General features: G+C 42.0%; 1 protein-coding gene and 2 long non-coding RNA genes across 14 annotated transcripts in view; 1 reads left to right on the top strand and 2 right to left on the bottom strand.

Moving 5' to 3' along the window:
• On the bottom strand, positions 1–21,235 carry LOC111246612 (uncharacterized). 9 transcript variants are annotated; one of them, XM_086982274.1, is made up of 5 exons: positions 21,097–21,235; positions 9,861–12,154; positions 6,423–8,398; positions 6,149–6,211; positions 1–5,256 (listed from the first exon to the last, which is right to left on the bottom strand). In XM_086982274.1, the coding sequence occupies exons 3-5, from the start codon at positions 6,501–6,503 to the stop codon at positions 5,047–5,049; spliced, it is 354 nt and encodes a 117-aa protein (XP_086838400.1). In that variant the 5' UTR covers positions 6,504–8,398; positions 9,861–12,154; positions 21,097–21,235; the 3' UTR covers positions 1–5,046. The 9 variants fall into 9 exon arrangements, 5 of the variants coding, with proteins under 5 accessions (XP_086838400.1, XP_086838399.1, XP_022652225.1 ...); XR_015322742.1 differs by lacking the exons at positions 9,861–12,154; positions 21,097–21,235 and adding an exon at positions 8,961–9,854 and having other exon boundaries at positions 1–5,967; XM_086982273.1 differs by lacking the exon at positions 21,097–21,235 and having other exon boundaries at positions 9,861–13,744.
• LOC111246613 (uncharacterized) lies at positions 15,236–26,928 on the top strand. The gene is made up of 5 exons (XR_015322757.1): positions 15,236–15,624; positions 24,231–24,331; positions 24,705–25,390; positions 26,052–26,129; positions 26,435–26,928. It is a non-coding gene; the product is annotated as an uncharacterized LOC111246613 (long non-coding RNA).
• The window catches only part of LOC147756603 (uncharacterized), a 35,100-nt gene continuing 30,307 nt past the window's right edge, over positions 22,136–26,928 (bottom strand). The window contains exons 1-2 of one of the 4 annotated variants that reach the window (XR_015322747.1): positions 24,750–24,862; positions 22,136–22,727 (exon numbers count right to left, since the gene is read on the bottom strand). This is a non-coding gene — a long non-coding RNA (uncharacterized LOC147756603). Of the gene's footprint in view, positions 22,728–24,329; positions 24,863–26,928 lie in introns of those variants that run through there. The other 3 variants (XR_015322746.1, XR_015322745.1, XR_015322748.1) reach the window with 3 other exon arrangements.

Genomic DNA, 26,928 nt, shown 5'->3' with positions numbered 1-26,928 from the left:
TTATTTTATAGAAGTTATTATGCTTCAAGCGATACTGGTAGGTGGAAATTCGTTAGAATATCGTTTAAATACACTACGCACAACCCGAGGATGCAAAGACTCGGAATTGCCCAAAGCGCTTAGAGCGTGCAAAAAGCCTATCTGAATCACCTTATTGCCATTTAATATTCCTCTAGCCAAAACGGCTATAAATTTCTATATCTAAGGCCCGTGGTGTAACAAAAAGGTTCGGTTCTTTGAACCATTTTGATTGACTTTCAAGTCCATTACGTTAAGTCCTATTGAGGATTTCCGCCTCATCAAAGCCTCTCTCTGATTTTTGAAAAGCCGCACGAAATCTGAAAGTAACGCAGACTTGGGGCCACAAAAGGAAGCTTTTAGTTTTACTAGGAACCCTTGTGGAGGGATCAAATAATATCTGACCTTCGCTCAAGCCTTGAGAGCGATGTACCGTTTTCCGCCACAGTAAATTTGTTCCAGAAAGAACTGGCTTTCTTCTGGCGTACAGAATTGAATAACAAACAACTCGGCAAAACGTATCCGAGTCTGAATGCTTCACGCTGTACAGTTTAACAGAATCTTGATTGTGTCAGAGAAAGCATTGGATCCTTTATTGCTTTACCATTTTAAACATCCTACTTTACCAAAACGAACCACTATAGTTCACAGGGTGGCTTTGCCTATACTATAGATAGTGGGACTAGGTGAATACACACGAACGGTGTTTCATTTGATAAACAAATGAAAACAACGTGTACACTCTTTGTGGTCGAATAACGTTTCTTCATTGCACACCACGCCATCGATGTCGCCCGCTAGAAACTTTCTCTTACGTTTATTTAGTTCGGCTCGGGAGATTTGCACTTAAATTGAGCTTGCACAACCGTATACATTAAGGTTTATAAGGACGACTTTTGCTAGCTGTGCGTAATCGTGTACTCTATTGTTGCATGGCCGTATCCCTTCTTGCAACGAGAGCACTGTAGCTCAATCATTGCTGATATGAGACGGAAGGTTTAATTTTGTACGTGAACCAATGATACATTCGAGATGAATCTTTGTAAAAGCAAAGCCGAAGACCAATCCTAACAACTCCAATACAGTCGAGGACGCGGCATGCAGGAGTTCTCTTAGTACCCGATATAGTATGAAAGGAGGCCAATCGGAAGGAACGCAAATTCCAGTGGATTTCTGCTCAGACTCGACTTCAGCGAACACGAATGGGTATTTGAAGACCATATTATAGCGCTTTGTTCAAGGTAGTCATATTGAAGTCTAGAATAAAGTGATTATTTTTCACTTATTCAATAATATATACTTAGCAGAATCTTACGAAAGGTATCGTGCGGGATAGATATCTTCTATCATCCGTAAATGAAGTTCCATCGCGTTTAAGTGTGAATCGAACTATAAAGAGAAAACTGCACCGGGGTAATCGTGTATAACAGCTTTCAACGTAGCTCACGTTCTTCCGCTGTATAAAATCACGACTCAGCTTTCACGAAGTGGCGAAATTTTGATGTTGCTTTTTCAGCTACGCAAGCCATTACTATGTAATAATGTCGATAAAATCTGCTGTTTATCTTCGAATAAATTGGGCAGTAATATTTTCGGATACCTGGATCTTGTTTACCTCTGACAGGACATTGTGTCTGTCTTAAATTCTGTTGTATCCTTAAGTTCGACACTAAACCACGCTACACTGCAGAACCAAGATTTCGCTGTGCTGAATTTTATAACACACTATGCTTGTAAGATCATGTTTGTTGGAAGCAAAGGTCAATACCTGGATTTGCTTACACGCTCGACCGTGTCCTTTCCTTAGAAAAACTAGTGATTGACACTTTCCAGTGAGTATAGATAGCCCCCAGCGTTGTCGTGTGAAGGGACATTGGAATTAATTCCAAAAAACGTACAACTACTTCTGCCCAAAGGTAAAGCAACTGTACCTTACGGCGTGAAAATGACAACTCAAGATCGTTGTGCGGTTTGCACTAGTGAGGCGGGTTTGTAAGCCGAGGTCTATTAAGCCATATATCGTTGGCTAAAACCACGTAAAAGGCAGTCCAACCCAAACAATTCGGCCTTGAAAAATGCACTTCGGCCTGCCAGTATATCAACCGAGTCTTTACCGAGGTCGAGAAACGCACATAATTCTTTGTCCTGAGTATGAAGTACATACGAGCTAAGAATTAGGTCAGTGAAGTCTATCTAGATTACCTGAGATATTATACGGCCTTGAAGTGCTCACTTCAAAGAGACCTATTTGAAAGGAAATGAAGCGAATTGAAATAGACAATTTTCCCATTATGTTGATTAGCTTTTAGGCAACAATGATTAGATGAGTAATTCATTCCTAATCTTGGGCTCCTAGCGAACACCAATGTGACCTGTTAAAGTCAAATAGACGCTTCTACGCAGCGCGGCATAGACTGCTTAATGAGTAGTCCGATAGAACCTCGGCGTAGTGATGACGTAAATGAACTTCGGCGTAGTGATCTAACGCCTGAAGCGTTTTCCCGGCAGAAAATAGTCCGACTTCGACCACTAGTCCTGCCTTTGGATTTCTTCAATAGACCTTTACTATTGGAAAATTGGAAATCGTTCGCTACCAAGGCATTATGCGTCACCGATATGGCCTGTGTCTGTTACAGTAATGTCATCCGCAATTAGTAGACTCGATGGTGTCTAAGTGGTTATCATAAGTTGGCGACGATGTCGTATTGTTGCTCGGCATAGCCAGATATAATATTCAATACAAACTTCTCAGTTATATTGATAAGACGAAATTATATATATATTTTTCTATAATAATAAATAATATATTTTTGTAGTAGCGATGCACGAATGATATATTCGGGCAACACTCCATTTTCTTGTAGCGAAAGATAGCCTAGACCGCTGCTGCACGCAGTACCAATACCAGTTAAGGCAACGGCATATGGCAGACGCGGCTGAGTTAATTGAGAAAAAAAAAAATGAAATAGAGCTTCTTTTCCAGAACACGAATAGCTACACGGCCCATAGCGATCTTTCCTACGCCAGTACAGCATGTACAGGTTGTACATCTCTGACGAGCGCTGCTGCTGTAGTGTGACCGACCGCATCGCAGATAGATACGAACTGTAAGCTACTGGGGTAATCCTGGGAGGGGAGAAATCGACGAAAGCTCACTCAAAGTAAACTAATTAATAAATGATTAATTGCCTTTGTGTACTACGGATGAAGCCGCGGGTTCTTTATTCTCGTAGATACCAGAGTACCACGGTCGGATGTGGGACGAAGTCTGCGTATTTCTATCCACGCTTAACCAGACTGGTGACTCTTGTGAGGATTGCACAGTCGAGATGAACATTTCGCGACCCGTATTAATAATTGTGTGCTGTAATTTCCTTAGCAACCATAGACACCCAAAGTTGAACCCACGCGAGCACTTCGTTGTGGGTCTTGTATTTGAATTTCAGATGGGTTCCTTTTGGCAGGGGTGAACCTTTAGGTATCAAAGGCCCACCAAAATTAAAATAGAGCCAGTGATATATCGACCGACTAGGGGAAAAGGTAGAAGCGAATGAGTAACCGCCAAAAAAGCACGATAGAGAAAATATATTTAGGGCCTCGATATGGTAATAACAATAATAATAATAATAATAATAAATTTGCACATCTAACGTAGCTAAAACAAAGAAAATGGACGTTCGTATTGGTTGCTTGTAATAAGAGATGCACCATATGGGAAATACAATTTCTATATATTTTGCAGCAGCAGCAGCAGCAGCTTGTTCAGAGCTACCAAATGATTAGCGACTAGGTTGCTCTGGAGCATTAATACTTCCCATCGGCTTTTGGCTTTGGAGAGCGCATTACTTTTTGGGTTCGATTCTATTCCCCTCTAAACAGCGCATTACTACAGACACTAGTATTTCGAAAAATGTATATATATATACTACTGACGAGAAAAAAGACGTGTGACAAGTATTCGAATTCGAAAAGCAAGAAAAAAAGGTGAGCAAATTCAAAAAGAATCGGGCGTAGGCTTGTTTGGGCATACGACAATATTCTCATCCTTAGCCGTGAATAACAAACCACAGGGTACAACACACTATTAACAATTTAACGTTTTGATCAATTGGCTGTCACAGTCGGTACTTTCGAGAGAGTGTGAGCAAAATTACCATTGATAAATTATTCAGGAGACGCGAACTGCCGTTCTTCTTTGCCGTTCAGCGTTCAAGCAAATTCAGAATGAGATAACCTCTATAAATCAAGAAGTTTCCTCGCTTCCCGTACAGACGTCAAAAATACGCATCTCACATTTACAGGCAGTCACTATTTCAAATAACAGATTGGTTTGTGACGTTTGCTGTTCATTCGTTGCTAAACTAACACGTTCATCTATTGTCGACTGCAAACTTCAATGAAGATAGATAATAGAATAATATTGATTGCTATGTATCAAGCAAGTAGCATTAATGAAGAGTGAGTAACGTCAGATGTGACACGAGGGCAGTATGCTCGGCTTCGTTTGATGGATGAGAAGGTTGAATCAAAGACACAGGTACTGCTTATCATACTTTGCAAGAACTAATAACATCTTGGCATTCCTCGATGCTTGGTCGGCGAAATAAACATAAGAAGTCGTTAGTTTCAAATGTTCAACGGGACGAAAATTCCCAGATTGTGCCTATTTAATAAGCTCTTCTCTACGACATTTTTTCTTAGCATTAAGATGTATGACGTACATGCCATTCCTACGTATGCGAGACTTAGAGGTTTTCCTCGTCGCGCCTTCTGCCATTTCTTCTCCCCAGTTGTTTTGTCCAGGAGTAGTTGGAAAAATGCCGCCAATGCTTTCGAAGTCCGTCCGTCTTTCAGCGTCCAACAAACAAGCTGTACGTATTTTTGAGTGCTGTTCCACTTTTCATTTTTGACACCGTGTTACCCTCATCCTTCTGACCGGCGACATCTCAGCGGCGAGTTGTCCGGCGCGACCTGTCAATCGAATGGTTTACTACTGTGGTAATGGTTGTGCCAAAAAGCTCACGTAGCTCATGTCACAATTATACCCAATACTAATGTACGATACTGCCACTGTTTCGTGGTACAGATACCGTCGTCGTCAATGATCGTGGCTGAGACTTTTCGATTAGGGTGTTGAGTATTTCGTGTAGGTAAGCGTTTGAGTCCTGTTACGAAGAAGCTGGTGCGATCATTTATATTGCCCGAAAGCGCACATTCACCAGCGATCGATGGTCGATGCTGAAAGAGACAACGTGCTTGAAAGAACAAAGTCAAAAAAATTACGTTTTTTATGTATAGATAATTATGTCACACTCCACGAGCTGACCGCACAATAGACCGCTCAGATTTAGAAGCCAGTCAGTCAGTCAGTCAGTCCACTTGCCTATTTCGGTTAGGTTGCCGGGACACAGAGGATCCTACTGTATCTATATCCGAAGTTACTGGGTCTTTGCTGGCAATCTATCTCTTCAACAATATGCGTATAATAAGCTATACATTTACAACACGCATGCACAACAAACGGATTGTCAAACGTTGTTAGCTTAAAGGCAATTGCTTTACGTGAACCACTAGTTATTCGGAATGCCATCGCGGTAGTAAAATTGACGCTGCTTTATAAGGCTTACTTAAGCTACCTGAGCGCAAGTATTAGTCAGGAAGAGTTGATCACACTTAAGTTCTCGCTTTTATATCAACTTGTTGACCCCATCCTCATTGACCCAGAGAGTTACTTGATGCTTGCTCAAGGCTAAACGCGTAGTTGTCGAGAAGATGAAGCAACCTGCCAGAGACTAACTTACCTTAATGCGCTAGTAGCCGTCGCCAAAAATGTCTAGCCAGAGTCTGCTACGTAGTCGCCGTATGATTGACTTCGAAGAATCAGCTGGAAATCAGCCTGTCACGACCAACTGATCCTTCGGATTCCGTTGATCAATCAAAGATCACTATCTAAAGAACATATTTAATTTTGGTTGAATTTTTACCAAAACTATTAGGTCTTCCGACACTGTGCAGCGATTGCTCCCGGTTCGAATCGATTGGTAACAGTGAGTTTTGTGTTATCAATCATTATGTACTCTGCACTATAGTTAATAGGGAAAACACCACGGAGTGTGTGTGTGTGACCTACCTCATTGCTCCCAAATCCTGTATAGAATCGGGTTTTATCCAACTCTCTACGTCCGTGTGAGCCCTACGTGAGAAATATAACCTCTTAACAAATAGCATGTTAACACTACAAAATACAGCCGATATCTAGCACGTTACTGTATGCGGTCTAAGTCTGTCGTTTGAAGCGAAGCTATTAAGCGATGCAGTGTGCCAGCAACTATTCTATAGAAGAGAAAAATTACCATTAAGTCAAATGTAGTGCCTTTGTTAAATAGCTCTCGAATTTCGCTTACCTGGACCCTCCACTGGCTTCTTTCTTGCATGACATAACCAATGCGTAGGAATCGTATAATTTCAAGATAGTGTGAGAACATGGGCCAGGCCACCTTTGGCTTGAGCGAACTAGAACGTTTTTGCTTTCAGGACTTTAATAGTACTTCTTGTTCTATATAGCAACGGTCGCGTAAATTCAAAAACGGCGATCTGCAAAAGCTCTATATCGTTGCACTCATTGTTTTCAAATATACTGTTACTCCTGGCGAAATTTCGTGTGTATTAGTTTTCGTTACGTAGCCGCACAGGGGCTTGCCGATCGTGTACGTGAAGTTAAAAAAAACCAACTTATGGGCTAACATACCATTTACTTTTTTTTTTTTTTTTTTTTTTTCACTTAGCCCGTATTGTAATTTCTTTAATTTCGATGTATAAAATAAGGTATCAATTAGTTTAGATAGCTACATAAATGTAATTAATAAAATAATTGTACTCCCGGAATCACCGCAGATTACAGTGTGTCCTATTTGAACGGGTAACGCTGAAACACGCAGGAGTTTGCTTTGTTTACCTATAACATCTGCTACGTGCTATCCAGTTCGAGAAATCAGCGCTTCCGCATCATGCAGAATCTCGAAGTTCTGTGAGAAATACTGAACTCTACACTGCGAAATTTCATGTTCTTCACTCATCTTCATCGTTGAGCCTGGGGAGCCGTAGTAAAATCACTTCTATCCCGTAGGCCTATACGTTATTACGTCTGTAGAAAGATGTATGGATAATATACCTACTCTAACCGGATATTTTCAATATTGACAAGCGTATTGACCAGCAGATGCCTGTGTTTTCGCTATTAGAATGAAAAATCGGCTTCTACACCATGGCAACGCCCAGGCAATTCGTTCAGCCATACCCTATAGTTGCTAATTCTGCCTTGTAGGCCTCGTGCCTTAGTGTCTTCCTTCGCTGTACACATGCAATCGCTCGTTTGGTTTGTTATTCTTATATCTCTCCGAAAAACAACTCTCGTCTTTACAACCACAATCATAGCTACTACAAGTCATTGCTTTCGCGCCCCAAGAATCACGAAGCACCAGGGGCAAAACATGAGTTCGAACACTCGTCTTCTTGTTGCCCCAAGCAACGTGTGTCGCCTCCAGAGTTGATTAGCTCAATTGCCATAAACTTAAGATGTGCGGGTCCTGCGTCTGACATCTTTCTGTGTATTATCATTTCCTTGCTTCTAGATACCTTGGTCGTACGTAGGTCGGTATCAGCTTTCACGGATCATACGTAACGTTACAGCTCTTTATCGTTATAAATGGAATGAAAGTTAAGCATAAATACTCGAATATTAAAAGAAACTACAGTGGGCAGATTCGGAGATGCTTGAGGCCAAATAACTCTCAAATACTGGCAGCCAATAAAAACCCCACTATTTTCGCATCAATGTTCCGGCGTTAGTCTCGATCCGAACTACAGTGAACTCTTTGCCGAACAGTTCGTACGAATCCTTCCATAGACGACCAGTTGTCAGTGCGGTCCTCCATCCACCACAAAACACTAGAATGCTTCTTAAGAGTTCTCGTTTAAGAGAGTGACGATCTATTCACATTTAGTCTAGCTCTGAGTTAGTTAGTGCCAAAATAGACCTATGCTTCGAGTACAATACCTAAGGCTACGCATTTGCAAGCTTCGAGTACATTAACATCACATACTCGAAATTGTAGGGGCCAGTCTTTAATTATATATTAAAAAATTGCCGAAACAAACTATTCCTCATCTCGTAGCCTACGCCTTAAGGCGTTTGGCGCGTTCTTTTTTGCACCGTTCAAAAAGTGTCAACGGTGGCTTCTTCAGCTGCATTCGTTACATCTTATTTTTATGAAGATTCGAATAGTTGATTTTCGTTTTAATCTATCTTCAGCTTTGTAAACCGGCCTCAGACACCGACAGCTTTCTTCTTGCAGGTAGTAAGCGTTCTGAGAAGACATACCTTAAATTACAACAGACGTTCTCTATCAATCAACGGTAGTTAATGCCAACTATTTTGTTAAAGCACTAGACAAGCCAAAATTCTAAACCAATCGTACATATGACTTCTCTGTACGTGTGGATTGAGTCCTGCTACATTACCTGATCCAGACAATACAAGTTCTTGCGTATTTTACGTCCGGTACTTAAGCCGATAGGCATCATTTCAGATGGCTAGTTCGCAGCACCAGACCAAGCCCAAATTCAAACCTAGGCCACCACGTGTCCGTAAGTTTAGCAGGCAAACGCGTTACCCACTGCGCAATTACGGACACACAATGTCAGCTGTTGAGAAGGTTTGCCTTCAGAATGAACGTTCTCGATATGTAAGTAACGGTGAATCTGAGCTGTGTTTGTATTCATATTGCTAAACGCGATGTCAAATATACAGTTATAAAAAAGCCCGGCTTTCAGCACCGTAGTGTGAGACACGTCCGTTTAGAAATAAAATACATCACACTATGCCTTGTTTACGTTCTTAATAGAACGCAAAACATTTAGGAGAAATACAGCAGAATGCAAACCTTCATTATAATATCGACGACCATGTAGATAATGGAGGCAAACACATAAAGACATACGAGTGCCACACATATTGTCCAAAGTTGTTGTCCGCCGGTGATCGAAGGGATTGGGGTAGTCTCTTCACTGTGATCGGCAGCCGAATCCGTCAGAGCGAGTCCAACACAAACGGAGAATACAAGGGGGCCGACGAACAGCCCTGTCCGCAAAGACCGCATATTCAGGAGGTGGGCAAAATGTGCGACCTTCGTTTGGCGGAAGACAAATGCCCCCCCCCCACACTGTTCAAGTCAGCCACTCCCTACTGGTCAATTGGCAGCTGGCCGATTAGGGAAAATAATTAGAAATCATAGACACGCACACGACCTGGAAGAGTGTCGAATAATGTTCGACTCGTTGATACGGCCTATTGATAAGTAAAACGTCGTTATTCGAGCAGTTTGACATTCGATAAGGTCAGGAAACTCGAGAACGATATGAATCGAGGGTAACATTGGCTTCGTACACTTAGTATTCTGACGTAGTATTCCGGAGTTATCATATACAATCACAGCTGACGACCATACATTGATTGTTTCCGCCAAATGACCATTGCTTAAGGGCGACTATTGATGCCGATATCTCATTGCGTCATAGGTTTCTGGCATTTTTATCACTTCGTACGCGCAGACCCACTAACAATCTAGCTATTGATGAATAGAATCGTGTATGCGTGTTGGGAAAATCGCTATTTGATACGTAAGAACAAATGCTACTGGATCCATGCATTGCATGCGTATAGGATACAGATACCACGTATAGGATAAACAGACCTACGGAATGCATTATCGGTAATAAGGACTAAGGTGACGCAGTACGCGAAATGTCGAACAGGTATCGGGAACGTAAAACAACTGCTTTACCATTATAAAATTAGTATTGATGATGCAATGATGGCCTTGCTTGCTCATTTCCTGCCGATGCCAAACTTCACATAATTCTGCTAACAGGAAATGCCGCTTTTTTCTCTTACTATTCTATTCATTTACATTATCTCCTGCTCTTGAAATTATTAGGGAACCAATCATATCATAGACTAGAATGTAAAATAAGCACTTCTATTGCAAATAGTAACAACAGCGTCGTTGTTTGTTCCATATAAGACTCGGTGGCGCAGACATAAAACTTATACAAAGATTGTGTAAAATGGAGAAACAGTGACTGGACGTTTACCTAATGTGAATCAGAAGAGCTGAGAGCTACGGGCGAACTTTTCGTATGTAATATTCAATCAGTAGTTGAATACGTTGCCCGATATGCACAAGCAGCTGGGTCAAGGTCTGATTCGTGGGCATAATATTTCCCAAAAAGCGGTTAATTTTTGGGAAAATCGCCTGTTAAGTGAGACGATAATGCCTGGAATTCTGATTTCTATGATAAAATGCAGCACATTCTGAATAATATTTCGTTAAACGTCAAGCGTTACGTGTCTAATGAAGTGCTCAGAAAGCTATCCAATCGTCTTAATTTCGCTCAAACGTTAGACTAAATAGGTACATGTTCCGAGCTTTACGTTCGGCGCTATCCCGAAGTGTTGTTTCAGATGGCTACGTTTTTAGAATGAGACAAGTTGTCTCTAAGCTGGGTATTCAATCGAGACCACGTCACATTTTTCGAAGTTTAATTGATAAACTTGTTGCTGCGGCACAATTACGGCAAGCTTATTAAATGCTGAGAATGACGGTAAGTACTGAAGATGAATATTATAGTATAAAACTACACTGCCACGAATGATCGTCGACGCGCTGGTTAATTCAGTGTTGCGCGGAAGTTATCTTGATTATTATTCACGATATATTAGTAACTGGAGCAATTTTATCTTATAGGGCCTAGGCACTCTTGAAACCCTTAAACCTTGTATCAATAACGGTCGAGCTATATTGAGCAAGCTTGAAGACTCAATGCCACCTGCTCCTATGGGAACTTTTTGTTATATTCCGCTCTAAGAATTTTCGAGCAACCAATAATGCTTATGTATTGGACTTATGTAGAGAAGGTTCAAAGCGATACTCCAGAAAATTTTTCTCAAGATTAATTTTTCCGGCACCGAATATAGGGCTAGCGACATTGACGGATTGTGAAGTAGGCCGGCAGGAAATGACAGCATCGAGTATTCTGTGCGGCTACTACAGAATTGACTGCTTGAAGCGAGCTACGGTCTTCCACGAGTATAGCTGAATCCGATATCCAATTTTCACGATCAGGTGCCATTGGACTTGAGTTGACCACTCCTTGACGACGATCAGCCCCTATTCTAACCAACCAGGGCCGTAACAGACGCCAGTCCCACCAGTCAGCGCTTCCGGCCACCGCACATATTCGTCTATATAAAAAAAATCCAAGTGAGATATTGGCAGGTGTTTCTGTTTTTAACCAGCGGCGTAAAATTTGACATCTTCGATCAAGTAACTCTACGGATTTACCGTATTGCGCACGCAAGTAATTTACAGATTTTATAATTCTACGTGTTACGACGTTAACCAGTATTTTGCAACATAATGGTAGAAGGACTAATATGCATATATATATAGTAGCTCTTCTATCATTATAATAGTTCGGATATATGTGAATATTGAATAATGTGAATGTAGTAACGACTCGTCTCAATGTGGGCTTTCCTTATGTAATCTGCCAAATATTTTCCGTTAGGCGCTATATATAGGCGGTCAAAATCTTTTTCGGTTTTATCGGTATGACTGTGTTTTGTGCCATCTTGAATCACCTGACTAGCCTATCTTATGACTACTAGATCGTTTGGTAAATCCTAATTTGTCCAGATTTCTTTCCTGCTGCGCATGGTTTGCCTTACTCGCTATATAGTTAGTTTCAAGTTAATATATGATTACCACGTCCTATCAAAACATGGCTTCTGTGCATAGAAGCAAGCAAATACGAAGCGCCCGTATGTTCTTTTGCGCGATATTGCTACTTATCATTTTAATTAGACTTCAGGCACACTGTCGGGTAAGCTAAAAGTTATTATTGCAGAAGCAAAGAATAGCAAACGATAGCCGCCGTGATAGCTTGGGGTGGTAACGTTTTTGCCTGCTAATCCTAGAACAGGTTGCGGTCCTCGTTCGAACCCGGGCGTAGACGGACCGTTCGTTTCGTGCTGGGAGCCACCCATCTGATGGAATGCCTAACGGCGATTCCGGACCTAAAAACTCGAAAACAAAAAGGGCAGCAACCGGAAAGGTGCAAGGTTCCAAACTCGATCTTTATCTAAATCTCATATTTTATGTTCAGAATTGTCCTCTAATGTGCCGTGAATAGTATCGCTCGCTACGAGTGGATCTGCTTCAGCCGTTAAAAAATACGTATGAGCATTTAGATTAAAGGTTGTAGTGCATGTTCAGGACAAGTTATGGCAGTCGAAGACAGTTACTATTTAGTTAATCTGCTATGACCGTAAAGAAGTACTCTGTACATGCATAGGGTAATAATTAATCTACTTATAATTAACGCTATAGTTGGTGTTTTACGTGTGGTCACATCGAGCCTTCGATTAGCTTTCACGGCCCTCCGCTACTATCGGTTCCTTTCGTAGAAGGCGACATTCCGTGTGAGATCATCACCTGCCAAGCAAAGTTCCGCCAGGGATATAAGCTATCTTTGCAGATATCGTAAGTAGGAAAGCCCTCGATTTGAATTAGGAAGTCTTTGACGTCTCGCGGCCCTCCCGCACCCCGGGCACTCCGTTAACCATCTAGCTAACTTCCTTCTAAGCGCCTCCGGCTGTTCTCTGCTTTTCGTCGCATGAAGCGGCGCGTGATTTTAATGCATCCGTGTCATATCTCCTTGTCATGGGCCAGAGCGTCACGGAGTCACAGGCTTTTCTTTTGCACTTTTTCTTTTTGTTTCGTGTGCGCCTGTTCTCCTTCGTCGCTTACTCACCAACCCCAACTCTCATCCACTACACAACATAGTGACGTCCTTAGCCATTGCTTGTCACACATGTTATCCTTAAATACTTACAAGCTGACATACACCCCGTTGTCATACCATCATCATGGGGTCATCCTAATTCTTCAGCGTCGGCTCTTTGGTTAGGTGAAGTCCTGCTTTGTGCTTTCGGCAGTGCACAGGGAGCTCACTGCCAGCAGGAACAGGACCTCTTTACCTAACTTCTCATCCCCAAACATCATGCAGCCTGTGTACCCCGATTCTTTCTGTGTTCGGCCTAAGTCTTCTTCTTAGCAGTGAGGCTCATACTGCTTAACTCGACCATTGTTTTGCCTTGGGCGGTCCGCTAATTACCATGTTCTGGCTGGCGTATCAGGGCACTAAAGAAAGGAGGCGGTGAAAGATAGTGGTGGGAGGTGTTCAGTTTATGTATCGCGGTAACCCGCGGTCAGTCACCCACGAATACCAACGTGGAGTACAGCACAACTCGGTACCCACAAGCTGCACTATCTCTTGCTGTGCGGATACAGCATAACAAGTGGGCCTAGTGAATATCTGATATCAGCAGTAAGGCCTAAAAGGCTCTTTTCTCGACCCTCGATTGTTCCCTCTTAGCCACTGAGCGCACACACTCGCTACGGAGTAAGACTGCCAAGCTAGAAAGTTTTGGCAGCAGACTGCGGAGCAAACACGGTCTAGCCCGTCACCAAGCTGGTGAGCCATAGCCGCACCCTCACATCCACCGCTTCATTGGCGGGCCCCTAAGGAGAAGCGCCCCACACCAGCCAGACCAGCTGCACCGCTGCCCGACAGTTACTTGAAGCTTCTGGTGGGTACCTGACGGACGCCAACGTCTGTTAAATGATGACGGGCGGCTTTTAACAATCCTTGACAACCATGGTGACATAGGAGCTGACAATAACGCGGCCAGGACGTCGCCAGGCGGGCGGGCAAAAGGCAGTCAGCCAGTTACGAACCAAGAGATGAATCAAGTAGCTTGCTGGAATCGCCCCGGGCGTAGCGATTCTTAGGACGGCTTGGTAATCGGGTTCGGCAGCTAACTTTCGATGCTGGTCCCAGGTCTGGCCTGGCAAAAGGCTAGGGCCAATGACAAAGGCGCACCTCACGATACCCCTCCTGTTCCCTTTGCCCTTGTTTGCATATAGTTCCAGTGCATATTTCGATTATTATTCGTCTTCTTATGGCTTTCGCTTTTTTTTGTCCCACGTCTCTCGTTCTCGGTCTCTTCGTTTTTCTCTTCCTGGTTCTTCCTTGTATTACCGCCACACGTGTGTCGCTTACCCGCACCTCTTATTTTCCGTCGTAGTTCCTACCTCTTGATAATCCGATATTGTTCGTTTGTCTGCTATTGCTTTATTGTTATAAGCACACCGGTGAGCTCACCACTGTACGGCAACCACCGGCAAGCTTTGTTCCATTGTATTTCGTACAACATAGTGTTTTATAGTGTACGAATCGCAAGGTGCGTGTGGCTGGCTGGCTGGCTGGCTGGCCACGGTCGCTTCATGTGCGCCATTAATATTTCGCCTTCGTTCGGTGGCGTGTGAAAAGGTAGCACGTTAAACTGCTACTGAGATCACGTCTGAACTGTTATAACAGAAATTATATTCCACGTTTGGAAGCATCGAATCATTATATTTTACTCGTATAATTTGAACGAACATGAGACGAGCAACTTGCAACTGACGGATTATCGAAAGCGAGTTTTCTCTTTAACGCCTATTAAGCTTTTTTCATATTTGATCGCTCATAGTGAAGTTCCTGGAAGATTGCTTACTCTGTACATACACTATTAGGAAGACTATACATGTAATGTACTATGGCATTGACATAACGGAATACTTGCAGAGAGGCTTCCAATGCTTAATTAGATAGATGCTGACATTTTGGCAGACTCATCAGAGGAGCACAAAAAGTCGTAGAAAAAAAGGAGCGATGGGAACTCCAGTCGGTCCTTGTTCCCCCTACTCACCTATCTTGTCTAAAGCGGTTACGCGGGAGTGCCACTAAGAAGTCCGCTGCGCCCGTGCCATTGTTGTCTACTACTACTACTACAGCGGGTATTTTCCATCAAAGGTATCTTTGGCTGTCCAGAGCAATCTTCACTATAATCTTTCTCTTGCCAGTTGATTTCCAGCAGCGAATGCTGGGCTTCCCAATTGAAGCCCCATCCAGATTATCAACAAGCACCCTTCACTTTCTATTGAGCGACCTTTGGCTGCTGTGGTTCGCCGTGTAGTCTCGGGGCACCGCTTGAGAAGACGGAATGGGAGACAATTGCAAATGATACAATTTTAGCCAAAGCAGAACGCAATCTCCATCGAAATCGGGCTGCTCACACTAGCGGCTACCGACAACGGCGTCCCTCTTTTTTCCTCAGTGCGCGAGAAGATCACGAGTACCCTCTTTCTGAATGACCTACTTGACGAGATAAACTCCGTTCATTGCTCAATAGGACATAGAAAATTAGAAGGGCAGGATTTCCGTTGTGAGTCGTGGCGATCAAAAGGGAAAAGCACCGCTGAAAAGGAAACCAATCTGCATCGGTTTCGTAAGGAAGAACCCTACAGGAATGATTTACAGAGAGCTTGAAAATAATAGCTTTCAAGTACCCTCTCTCTCTGAGTGACCTCGAACATTGCAAGATACCGACAACGTTGTGGGGACTGAACTAGCGCTTGACTGTGATCATTGGTGCCATGGGTAAGTTATTGTGCTTATCATGATGGCTCAGTAATTACTATAAAGACGGATATTGAAGCACCCACTACAGTAAATTCAGCTATCAAAGTGTCCTAAGCCCTAGGCATTACTCTAAGTAATGTACAGAAAGCCGCAACTGGCGCATTTTTGAATTCATCAAATAGTCTTTTGGCTGGCAGAAAATTTGGTCTGTACATCTGAACTTTTACCTGGAAATATCTGACCTATTTGTATGCTCGAATTAAATTCCTTTTGCTTGTATATAGGCACAAGCGCCCAGTACCGCAGAAGGAAGAGATAAAGTTGAAAAACAGGTTATTTTCCGCTTTTCAAGATGATGGTTGCACTCTCCTAGCAAGACTCATTGAAGTCGGAGGTTTTATGGGCAAGAAAATCCACACCCATAGAGGAAAAGCTGCAATCCATACTAGTTTGCTTGGTTACTGACAAGCCGACTGGGACGATGCATTGATCGCCAATGGCTGATAGGATCTGGTCCAAAATTTGGTATTCCGCTTTTCACGTGTCGACTCAGTTGCTACAAAATCGAGGGGGACATCGTCTTCGACGGTGGTTATTCAGACGCTATTGCATGGGCTGGAAATTTTAGACAGGCTAAAGGGGAGGTGCGGTATGTCCAATGGCTATTTTTGCCACCGGGGCTACAATGGAAAAATTGACAGATCCGTCGATTCATAGAGAAACCTCATACCATCTGGCTGACTTCAGAGTTTTAACAGAATTAGGACAGGATATTCGAAAATAACGTAATTGTCAGAACGAGTCTTGAGCCATGCCTCTGTGTAAGTTGATTACATTAGAGGATATTCATAGATGATGCTTGTAATAGATCAGACTTTTGTAGATTTAAAAAATCCGTATTATTTAGCTTCTTACACTGATTGGGCTTCCTCTCTCTCTCTCTCTCTCTATATATATATATATATATAAATATACAATATATATATATATACAAATGCATTACACTCTTATATATATATATATATATATATATATATGAGTGTAATACATTTGTAGAATCTACAAACGTTGTTGCTTTACAAAGTACAGCCTAGCTAATGTAGATAAATTATCACATTGACAATTACAATTTCCGTTGAGTAAGCTCTTCTATATAATCTAAACTCATAAGAGTTTGTGGGATTTATAATTAGGGTTCGAAGGGATGGTTGTAGTTTATTTATTGATTAACATTCATCCGATGAACCTAAAGCTTAGCGGGAGAATAGTATTTGTAGGTTTCGCCGCCGTAAGCATACGTTTTTCTAGTAAATAAAGGTTTTGAAAGCTACCCATTTCGAAATTCGCTTTTAACAGATCTTTACATTGACGGGTATGATAACGAGAGCGCCAGAACTGCTTGTTGTAGCAGTTTTCCGGTGCTGACCGAAAGTCTGCGTAATTATGCATCGACATAACTACGAACACCTGCCACAGCCAATGATAAGGCTCAGTTAGACTCAAGAGCGACGGAGCTTTTGACTCTGTTGTAGAACATTGAAAAGGATTATGAAGTCGCTTTTCTTGTCCCGTTTCTCCTGCACACGCTACTCTTGCGCCTACTTTGCCTTCGAAAATTTTCTGTAGTTGTACGCAAAGCCCTTCGTGGATTACGGTGCCACCTAACCGACACAACTCGTTTTTGTACTGTTAAATATCTACCTTAACTTAATCGAAGCAGGCAGCAAAACAGCTCTAAGGTAACTAGTATCCGTTCCATGTTATTATATGTCTATTACGTAATGGGGAGCTACAAGCCCGCTGTCTATGGAATTTAAAATGGCATGTGCCAAAAGTGACCGAACTCGTTTTTGTAAACGCCCTAGCGTTACATATCTACATAATAATTTCATAAATTTGCGTCGCGATTTGTTTAGGTAAATGGGCAGAAAGTTCACGACTTTAAATTCATTTAACCTTTAGCTATTGAAAGCGCTGACAAAGGCATCGAAACAAGCATCTAGGAATTCTAGTGAATTCGCATAGGCCTAGCAAAAACGAACGAGTCTGTTAGAGACAGATGTTTAAACAAACATTAAGCAAATATTTAAACGGTCGAGTTCAGTGTTTCGTGAACTGAGCTGGGTACTGCGAGTCGGTAAGACCATGGCCATTTTTCGAAGATCTCCACATTGAAGATATTCTGGAAACTGTAGAGTGAGCTGAACTTCAGACATTTTATTACGAACGTCTACTCGAGCATATTCCTATAGATTCCTAGGACCCATCCATACTATCAGTGAAACTTAAGTAAGGCTCAAGTGAGCCGCTGTTTGCTATGAGCCTGAACAAGGCCAAATGTAGTGAAGAAGCGTAGATTGTTCCAAAATCCAGTGTTCATTATAAAATGGCGAATTAACAAAGTTCGTCGGCTTTCCATTGTAAAGCTTCTGTGTATTGAAGTAATGCCGTCCATGTACGCAGTGGAAACGGCTCGAAAAGTTTCTACTAACGGCACTCGCTGATGACGACTATTTCTGCAAGTAGGCAACGAGTGGTCGAACGAATGAACCGAGACACCAGAGAAGGGGCCGAGTATATTGAATGACAAGCAAAAGCAGCTAGCGCAAACACTTCACACGTTCACCTCCCCCCCCCTTGCCCCGCCCAAGATTTGCATCTCATTTATTTCCTCAGCGTCGCCGGCTGCAGCAGTTGCCAAAGTGAAAGGAAAAGATTGCGAACAGGAGAATTCTTAACGAAGGACGTTGTTATTGTTGCTGATAGTGCGCCGCCGTCGATGAAAGACCAGCGGCGTCACTTCTCTCAAAGCGTTCTGTAAAGTCTCTATGAGACTACCTCGTACGAACAGCATCGCCATCAACGGTTTGACTGGAGAACTTTGGATTAGATGGTTGCATTGTATTGAAAAGTAGCGCAAGACTGTTGCAGATCTATGGTCGAAATTCGAGTTGAAAGGAAGCATTAGACGCGCGTACGCTGCTAAGATATCTTCGTTCCATTACCGGTTCCCCGACACTGGCTTATCTGTTTGGTAATGCAGTCAAAAGCAATCTTCCCACTTTTGGACATCAAACTCGTTACGAGCCGTTGGGTGTGCGGTGGGTGAGCGGTAATCATATATATATATATATATATATATATATATATATATACTGGTATTTATTCAGTGAAGCCGTATTGATTAACGTTCTTACGTATCGGTACATGTTGTTTGCGGCTGTGTTCTAGAACAGACTAACTAACAGGTTTTCCTAGGTTAGCAGTTCCTAGATATACACAGAACCTGACATGGGGGTGGATATTTGCCTGTGTAAAGACTAGTATGACGAGTCAATGATTCAGGCAGACCATTGCGTCGTAGATGAATTGGTAAAATTTGGGCGAGCATTTTCTGTTTTCTACCAGAAGCCAGTCGACGTGAATTCGTAGCGTAAGCATCTCCTTCTTCAAGAGCGCGCAAAGTGTTTAAATGAGGCCTTCTCTTCGATCTGGCCATCACCAGCACTTCTAACTCTATAAACTTGTCCCGTCTGTAGTTATTTTTGCCTGCTTATCTGAAGTTGACTTAAAAATAGAAACCTAATCTCTGATATTAGATCCGATAAAGTCCTGTTCGCGCAGAGAGTTACTAACAGTCTTCCTGCCCGGCCGACAAATCGAAATGGACCCGGTAAATTCCAATCCAACCAGCCGAGTTTAGATTTGTTACAATGTACTGCTTGCCCGGCTACTCACCGCGGTAAACGAAAAAAAGATTGTTCTTTCAAAATGGCCGTCACTTTCATTGTACGATAGGGCTCTTCAACTGCTACCAAACTATACGTAATGCTACCCTCGAAAAAAAAAAACTATCCAGATCAGCAGATGTGCATCTATCTAATCAGCAGACTATGAAAGTGCGGCCAGCTCACGCTTGACAGCAAAGTAAAGATAAATTCTACTCTAAACGGTTGCGCCGAGAGGAACCATTTTAAAATGATAGTCCTAGAATCCACTAGTTAATAGATAGAACCATATAGATTTGTATGATATTGTTAGTCAAATGCACGGAGCCAAAAATAAATTTCAATTCATCTTCTTTTGGAAGATAGTTTGCGCAGTGTTTGTTGACCAAGATGTAGCCTCTTCAGCAGGTTTTTTTGTTCTGTCATGAAAGGGACACCGTAGCTAAGATATAGATGAGAGAAAAATCATAAGCACCACACCAATTTCGTTATAATATGGTAGCTTCTGTGGCTACGAGTCCGCAGTCGCTATGAGGTTGAAGCCTGGTCAGGGAAACATACATTCCAGAATATCAACGTGCACGGTACCACGCAAAAGATTGTCTGACCCTTGCTTTTCGTAGATGCCCCTTCGTAGGTTCGTACCTAATCTCTAATCTGCCTACTTTCGAAACTCCGCGGACGTACATCTGATATTCGTAGTTTCACTATATCTAATCTGTATACATGACGCAGATGTTCAAATAAACGTATAAGGAATAATTAGGAAAAAAAAAATCTGATGAAACGAACGCGTAACGATGCTTCTTTGAAGCTGGAAATAGTTCCGCTGCCGGTACAGGTTCGTGTTTGAGTCCTGCAGTGGTCAGTTTTAGCTGCGTCGTTGCCTTCGACTAGTACGTTCAGAACACACGACACGTTAGATTAATGACATATGATAGGGGGTTGCGATTCTCAGCCATTGCTAAGGCAGCGAACCTATCGCCTTTCTACTTAGCGAAACGCAGAGAGGATTACAGTAGATAAGAGAAAAAGAGACTTGGCAGGGGTCGGCAATATCAGATTCTGCGAAGTGGCCTGTACCGGTAACGAGTCAACCGTTAGACGGTTATGATCAGACGAACGCATGCTGGTAGTAGTCACCATACGGTTACTGCTATGGTCTGCATTTCAGGTAATAGCTCTGATCACTGATCAACAGTCAGAATATTTAGCCTGTTGTCGGAATGTTTTTACCATTCGTTGTTTGACCACTGATACATGCAATAGGTTTTCCGAAAAACTGTTGCTCTTCTATATATATATATATATATAATATCTTCTATACCGTTCTCGAGAAATCAGGTCTGGGATTAGGATCCTAGATTTTAAAGGACCTTTGCGCTTGTCTGTTCGCGAATAAGTGGGGATCTTTAGATGTGTATTAAGTCAAAGATAATTTTGTTTCCTTCCAACGTTTGATGTTTTATTAACTATCGTGTGAAGTAAAAAAATATCGAAAAAAATCTCATCTAAAATCCAAAACAGGAGATGACTCTTTACAATTTTGCTCATATACACTAAATAGGTTAACAAAAGATCTCTGCTTTATTTTATATGAGCGTTGAAAAAAATTTCGCGAATACAGTGACCCAATGTAAGAATTTGTCTAGTATTTTATCGAGTCGATTATCTAGGTTAGGAACATCTCGTTTCACACAAACTTCTATTAATTTTAAAAAAGAAATATATACAGTAATAGTTGCGCATTGAGTGTGCTCACCTTCAGTCTAATCTACAACCAACCTAGAAACCAAACGAAAGTAATCATCTATATGCCACGCGTCTGTATCGTCGTTAATCTCCTGGTGTTCTCGTCTAGCGCTGGACTGCAGGTAACCTCAACCGTTTCGCATCGTACATGTACCACCTGAACGCAAAATGACTGTTGATATTGAATCGTTATGGGAGAGTGTTGTGTGGTGTGGTACTAGTGGCATCTAGCGACATGGCAGATGGTGAAAGAGGTGAGATGCTCAGGTTCGATGAGCCAAGACGGCTTAGCCGGAAGGAGAAATACCGCGTTATGGGACTGTTATCTCACCGTTTCCGTCCATCGAAAGATAGAGCAAGCTAAACACTTATTGTATTTCTATTCTTTCTATATATATATATATATATATATATGTTCCCTAAAGTTTGTCAAATACTATTGTGAGGAAAAGGCGACCGAGGGCATTCTCGAGCGAAGCAGGAAATGATTACGAAATAGTATGATGCCCATTGGATACCATGGCATGATTACAACTGTATATGACTTTACGGTGTTCCAGGTATCGGAACATTCGGAGTCAAATCAAAATGGCGTCAGATACCTTTATAACGAAGGCTCGGGCCACTGGCTATAATTTTAGCTGAATAATGCAAAGTATAAGTATGTTATCGCGGTCAATAGTCGAACCACCACATGTGAAATATGTAGCTAATATATATTCCGAATCGGTTCCAAAGATAGGCCGGGGAAATGTATTTCAAAAGCATACTGGCCGAAAAGAGAATGAGGCCAAATTTAAATAGCTACGATCATGTCGAGCATCCGGTTGGGTAGAAGAGAAATATACATTTTCGTACGATAGGTATGTATGTTGTTTCTTCGTTTAGTCGTATCTATCTAGGGACATGCTGCTAGCGCGGCCTGAACCAACCCTAGGTCATAGACAGCCTGTTGTGAATACAAGGTATTACACATACTAAAGCACCCAAAAGCGATTAGGACAGCGACACAAATGATGATTCTCGCAGCGATCATTAGACCTACATGTTTGTTTGCACCACGCTTTATTGAGACAAACCAAAAGATTCCATCATATGACTTTCGATAAATAATGCATTATTTCCAGAGCGATACCTTCTAGAATGTGAATATGTTACCCCTTTTGCTCTCGCCTCTGAATCGAAAAATCACGCCGTCCTTTCTATTCGGCGCCCTGTTCGTCCGTCGGGTCCTCCTGTCTATTGGGTCTATTGCGTTTCTTTACAGGATAAGTACTTTCGCGGTTGTTTGTCTTCCCGTCTATCTTTGCGTGTGTGCAAAAGTGTACGTGTGCTTCTGTCGTGTTTCTTTTATGCCAATCCATTGCGAATGTGGGAGCTACGGCACCTGCTGGGGTAGCAAGCCGTGTTGAGAGGCAAACAGGGGCATCAGCAAAGCCGACGCAAACGACTACGTTCATTTTCTCTCAGGAACCCGGGAGCTGTTCCAGCGTTATTTTGTTCGTTGGAGAAAGTAGTTGGAGTCGTACGTAATCCCAGTCGCAGTAGGAAGGGCCTTCACGAGCAACAGGGCCACCATCTGAAGTTGCGTGCACGTAGAAGAGAAGATAGTGGCGACCGTTCGCAGTTCCTCAAAGGACACTGAATGAAACGAAGCTCTTGAGTGGTTTTGCAACAATGAAAATTCATTCTCCGACAGAAATAAATGTAACAACGGCGCAGAAATATATAAGCGGTTTCGTTATTGAATAAATACAGAAAGAGTGGATATTGCATGACAAGTTAAAAGCTGGAATTGCAAAAGTACGAGAAATTGGAACGCTTGACCATGACCAACTTCGCAGTCTCGCCGTGTTTGCCGTTTGTTAGTTCTGATTTATGATCAAGTCTGAGTTAACTGGAATGTACATCAACCCATGTACAAGTCGTTCACTGTGTACAAAAGAGTGAACTCGAATAAAAAAAAAAAAAAAAAAAGTAGATATTTTTTCCATCGTGCGGAGAGAAGTGTGATTTTTATGAAGTCCACGTCCCAACTTTACTATGGTAATAGATTGGATGATTATGAGCACAACTATATACAGTACACGGTCGAATTTTATGTGCAATTTCTAAATGTGCGTATAATTTTTCGTGGTAAGTAAAAGCTTTGTCGTAGGTTTGTCTTCTATTCTATATAGTAAAAAACGAGATTGATAGCTTTCTTACTTTCACGCGTTACTAGCAGGGCTTCTGGTGCCATTTATGAGCACAGTAACTATAATGGGAGCTTTGAGTTTGACGTTGAATATTACCGTTGAGATACATTCACAACGGCGAAAATGGCAGATTTATTTTTTACATAATTAACTCACGACTATATTAACTGTGTACCCAGGCGGCTGCTGTGCGGGAACCTCTCGGTTCAATTGGATGAATGCCTTCATGTGGAAAACAATGGTCGCATCGAACATAAACAAGCCAACCAATAAAAAAACGCACCGCTCCATTCATCAATATATTATTGGCCATCCTGACGAACTGTTCTTCGTTGATTTCTCTACGCTGTAGTTTTTTTCCCATCGGCCTACTCTGCCAACGAGTAGGTAGTCTCTGTTTAGAAGATAATTTCAGGAATAAAGGCAAACTAGACAACTTCATGGAAGAGGCTGCCTGTGGTCAAGCTGAAATTCTCGGCTATCTGTTACAAACATCGATAGCCTGAAAATGAATGAGGGAAATGAGTAATTGAAGTTAATGGGTTCAATGGAGACCCGCCAGGCTCTTAGTCGTTATTCAGGTTTAAGTTTGTTGGTCGTCGATCAGTCGGCTATGATCGGCAGGTTTCTCGTGTCAACTTTTGCCGTTGGCTAACATTAGCGTATGTTTATGTGACTCTTCTAACTTTTACATATATCTTCACAATGGTCTTCAAAGTATCTATGACAACATTATTGTTGAGCTTTTTCTGCATTGCTAATCGTTGAAGCTCGTAGAACAGTGCGCCTCGCACCCATATAACTACATTTTCATAATAGCATAATACACTGCGTAACTTATTTGTTAGTCTGTAAGTTCACAGCATATAACATACCCTGCGAGTTCTTATATCTAACCCTGTTCTATGACAATTTTGTTGTTCTATGACTTGTTCCGTCATCGTAGTGAAAACGTCCGATTGGCTTAAGACGTTCTGTCTATTCTGTCTGGCGCATCCTCTCGAAGCCTTGAGCACCCAACGGGTTATGGCGAATTCATACTTACAGGTTGGTAATTATTCCACATGGGTACACCGTTTATACGAGACTGAAACGTCAGTCCTATAAGAAGTTCGCTCAAAAGGTCGTTGTCGCATGCTCGCAACAGAATCACATGTACCTCTAATCACACGATTTTATTGAATGCGGGAACGTTTGAACGCGTTAACGCTGCAATAGCGATCCAAAAACTAGTAATTCATCATTTATTTGGTTAAGTAATGTACAAATTTAGGTCATATTGGAGAGACTTCGACATGAAAGACCGACTGATTGGCTTGTCGTTGCCTGAGCAAAATACAGATTTTCTTGTTCGTCTGCTAATGGATCAGGTGTAAAGGTAGCGTATGTCATGTCTGACTTGCTAATTTTCACCTTGCAGATCCGTGGTTCGTGTTCGTATTTGCGTCTTCTCTACGACAAGTACCTCTGCTTATCGTGTGTTAACATTTGTAGAACTCAGTCTTAATTTAAGGTTGTACTATCTTAGGCGAAAGGCTGCACGCGGCGAAATCACCTAACTGGTGTCCAACATACTGGGCACTCGATAGACGCCATTGAAGTGATCATGGTGCCTGCACAGCGACTGAGAGTGGGTGAGAAGAAGCCTTTGGTGGGAAGAAGGTGGGAGAACATCACGTTTTGTTCTTGTAACTCCTCCATGCTTAACAGGCATAGGGGACATTTACACAGCATGCGGCACTTCTTGATTGGCGTCCTCGACTCCTCCTCGCATCTGGTGCTCGAAGCAGACCTCTTTCGCGTCGATTGCGTTCGAAATCCTGCTGGCGACCCAATAGAAGTTTGTTTTGGTGATGTGCAATTTTTTTTTATCAATGGCGTCGATTCCCTGCAACTGATTGTCGATGCGGACCGTTTTAGACTAGGCCGTAAAGCACAGCTAGATGGCTTTGAACAAGCATGAACAGGAGGAATCCTTGTCGACAGAGGCGCTCGAGCGGCAACATCGGTCGGTGACGGCCGAAAATGTTCGATATTAGAAAAATCCATATACTTCTTGGTGTATGTTGACTGCGAAAACGGGCATAAATATGGGCATTGATTGAGGTTGGTAAGAAATGACATTGGAGAGCTTGTAACCGGGGAAACCTTTCTGCTGTAGTGATTGTTTATTAGTATATTGGAACTCGGACACATCGAGGTTTCATCCGAGTTACGCTCGTCAAATGTATCCGTCAACAAAAAATGTGTAATCTTTTTCCCCGGAATGCTGTACAATCCACCCATGGCTTCGTTAACTTTGTTTTCTATTTTAAATGAGCCAAGGCATCAGTTAAAGTATATTATTTATCTTCTCTGTTGAAATCTTTGGGCTCTGGGTGCTGATAATTTAATTATCTTTAGTATATTTTTTTATTTTTGAGCTAATTCTGCGCGTCTTTGCAATGATCTGAACGTGTCTGCAAATTAAGTGGAAATAGGAAATACGCTCTAAAAATGTATTTTCATTTTAAATCAGCGATCTGTCTAGTGTAGGTGCTAAAAATTACTGCCAATAGTGGATCTTCGATGCTGTATTATTAAACACAGGTAAACCATTAATTTCAGCCATTCTACAAGGCTTGAAGCTATTTTTAGTCCCCCGTAATAATTGTATCTGCTAGGCCATTGCGCTTGACTGTGCCCAGCGAGTCGGTGAATATACTTGTTTAATGAACACCCCCATCGTGTCCATTTGATACTGATCTGTTCTATATTCATCTTATAGGTGGACCTATTGTGACGCCATCTATGAATGGAGACCGTATGTTAACGCCAACGAAGATTCAACTTTTTCTAAGTTAGAGTACGTGCACCCGCTATTCTTCAACTCGTTTGCCCCAATAGTCGTTACCGCGGTTCTAATATATTAAAATAACGCTTCTCGTACCTATCAGAAATTTTGTCTGAATATATAATGAAGTGTCTGAATATAAAACTAGCTAATTTTTTCGAAATATAGCTGGCAGTGCAATGTCGGCTTGAAATCAATACAGGCCGCATGACCGAAAAATGGCTGTAGAACATCTGCTACGGGCCACAGGACATGTAAAGGAACAGAACGATTGGCAAGATAACTGACATAGTAATTTATAAACTATCCGATTACAGAGATATGCTATAAAGGTAACATAGCGAAGTACCAAAATAGCTTAGACAATGGAGAAGTTCACTGAAACGGGACGATGACAGGGCTTCATCATTATGACCCAGCAACCAGGAAGGCCGCAGCGGAGAAACGAGACCACTGTTAATAATAGTACAATCGAATTCGATCTGGAGACTGTAAAAAGTTCTCAGACTAAAGGAGCAGATGTCAACCATATACGGTGCTGTTCGTAACCGCAATGCTAGTAGGGACAAATATAATAATAATAATAATTCACAATAAATGATTATCATAATTAACTAATGAATGATGAAGAACTGTGATGTAATTCCCTTTGCACCTCATCGAACCGCTGATGTCTCTACACAAATGTAAGGTAATTAAGCGGAGCAAAGATCACGGTAGAATCGAGCAGGAAAAAAGCGTTACAGAAAGAGTTTAAAATTGAGCTATACTCGCCTCCGAGAATAAAGTAATATGTAAACACACACAAAAA

This window comes from Varroa destructor, unplaced genomic scaffold, assembly GCF_002443255.2.
Source record: "Varroa destructor unplaced genomic scaffold, Vdes_3.0 BEIS01000003.1, whole genome shotgun sequence".
Taxonomy (NCBI): Eukaryota; Metazoa; Arthropoda; class Arachnida; order Mesostigmata; family Varroidae; genus Varroa; species Varroa destructor.
Note: the sequence above shows the minus strand (reverse complement) of the source record. Positions and strands in the feature narration are given on the sequence as shown.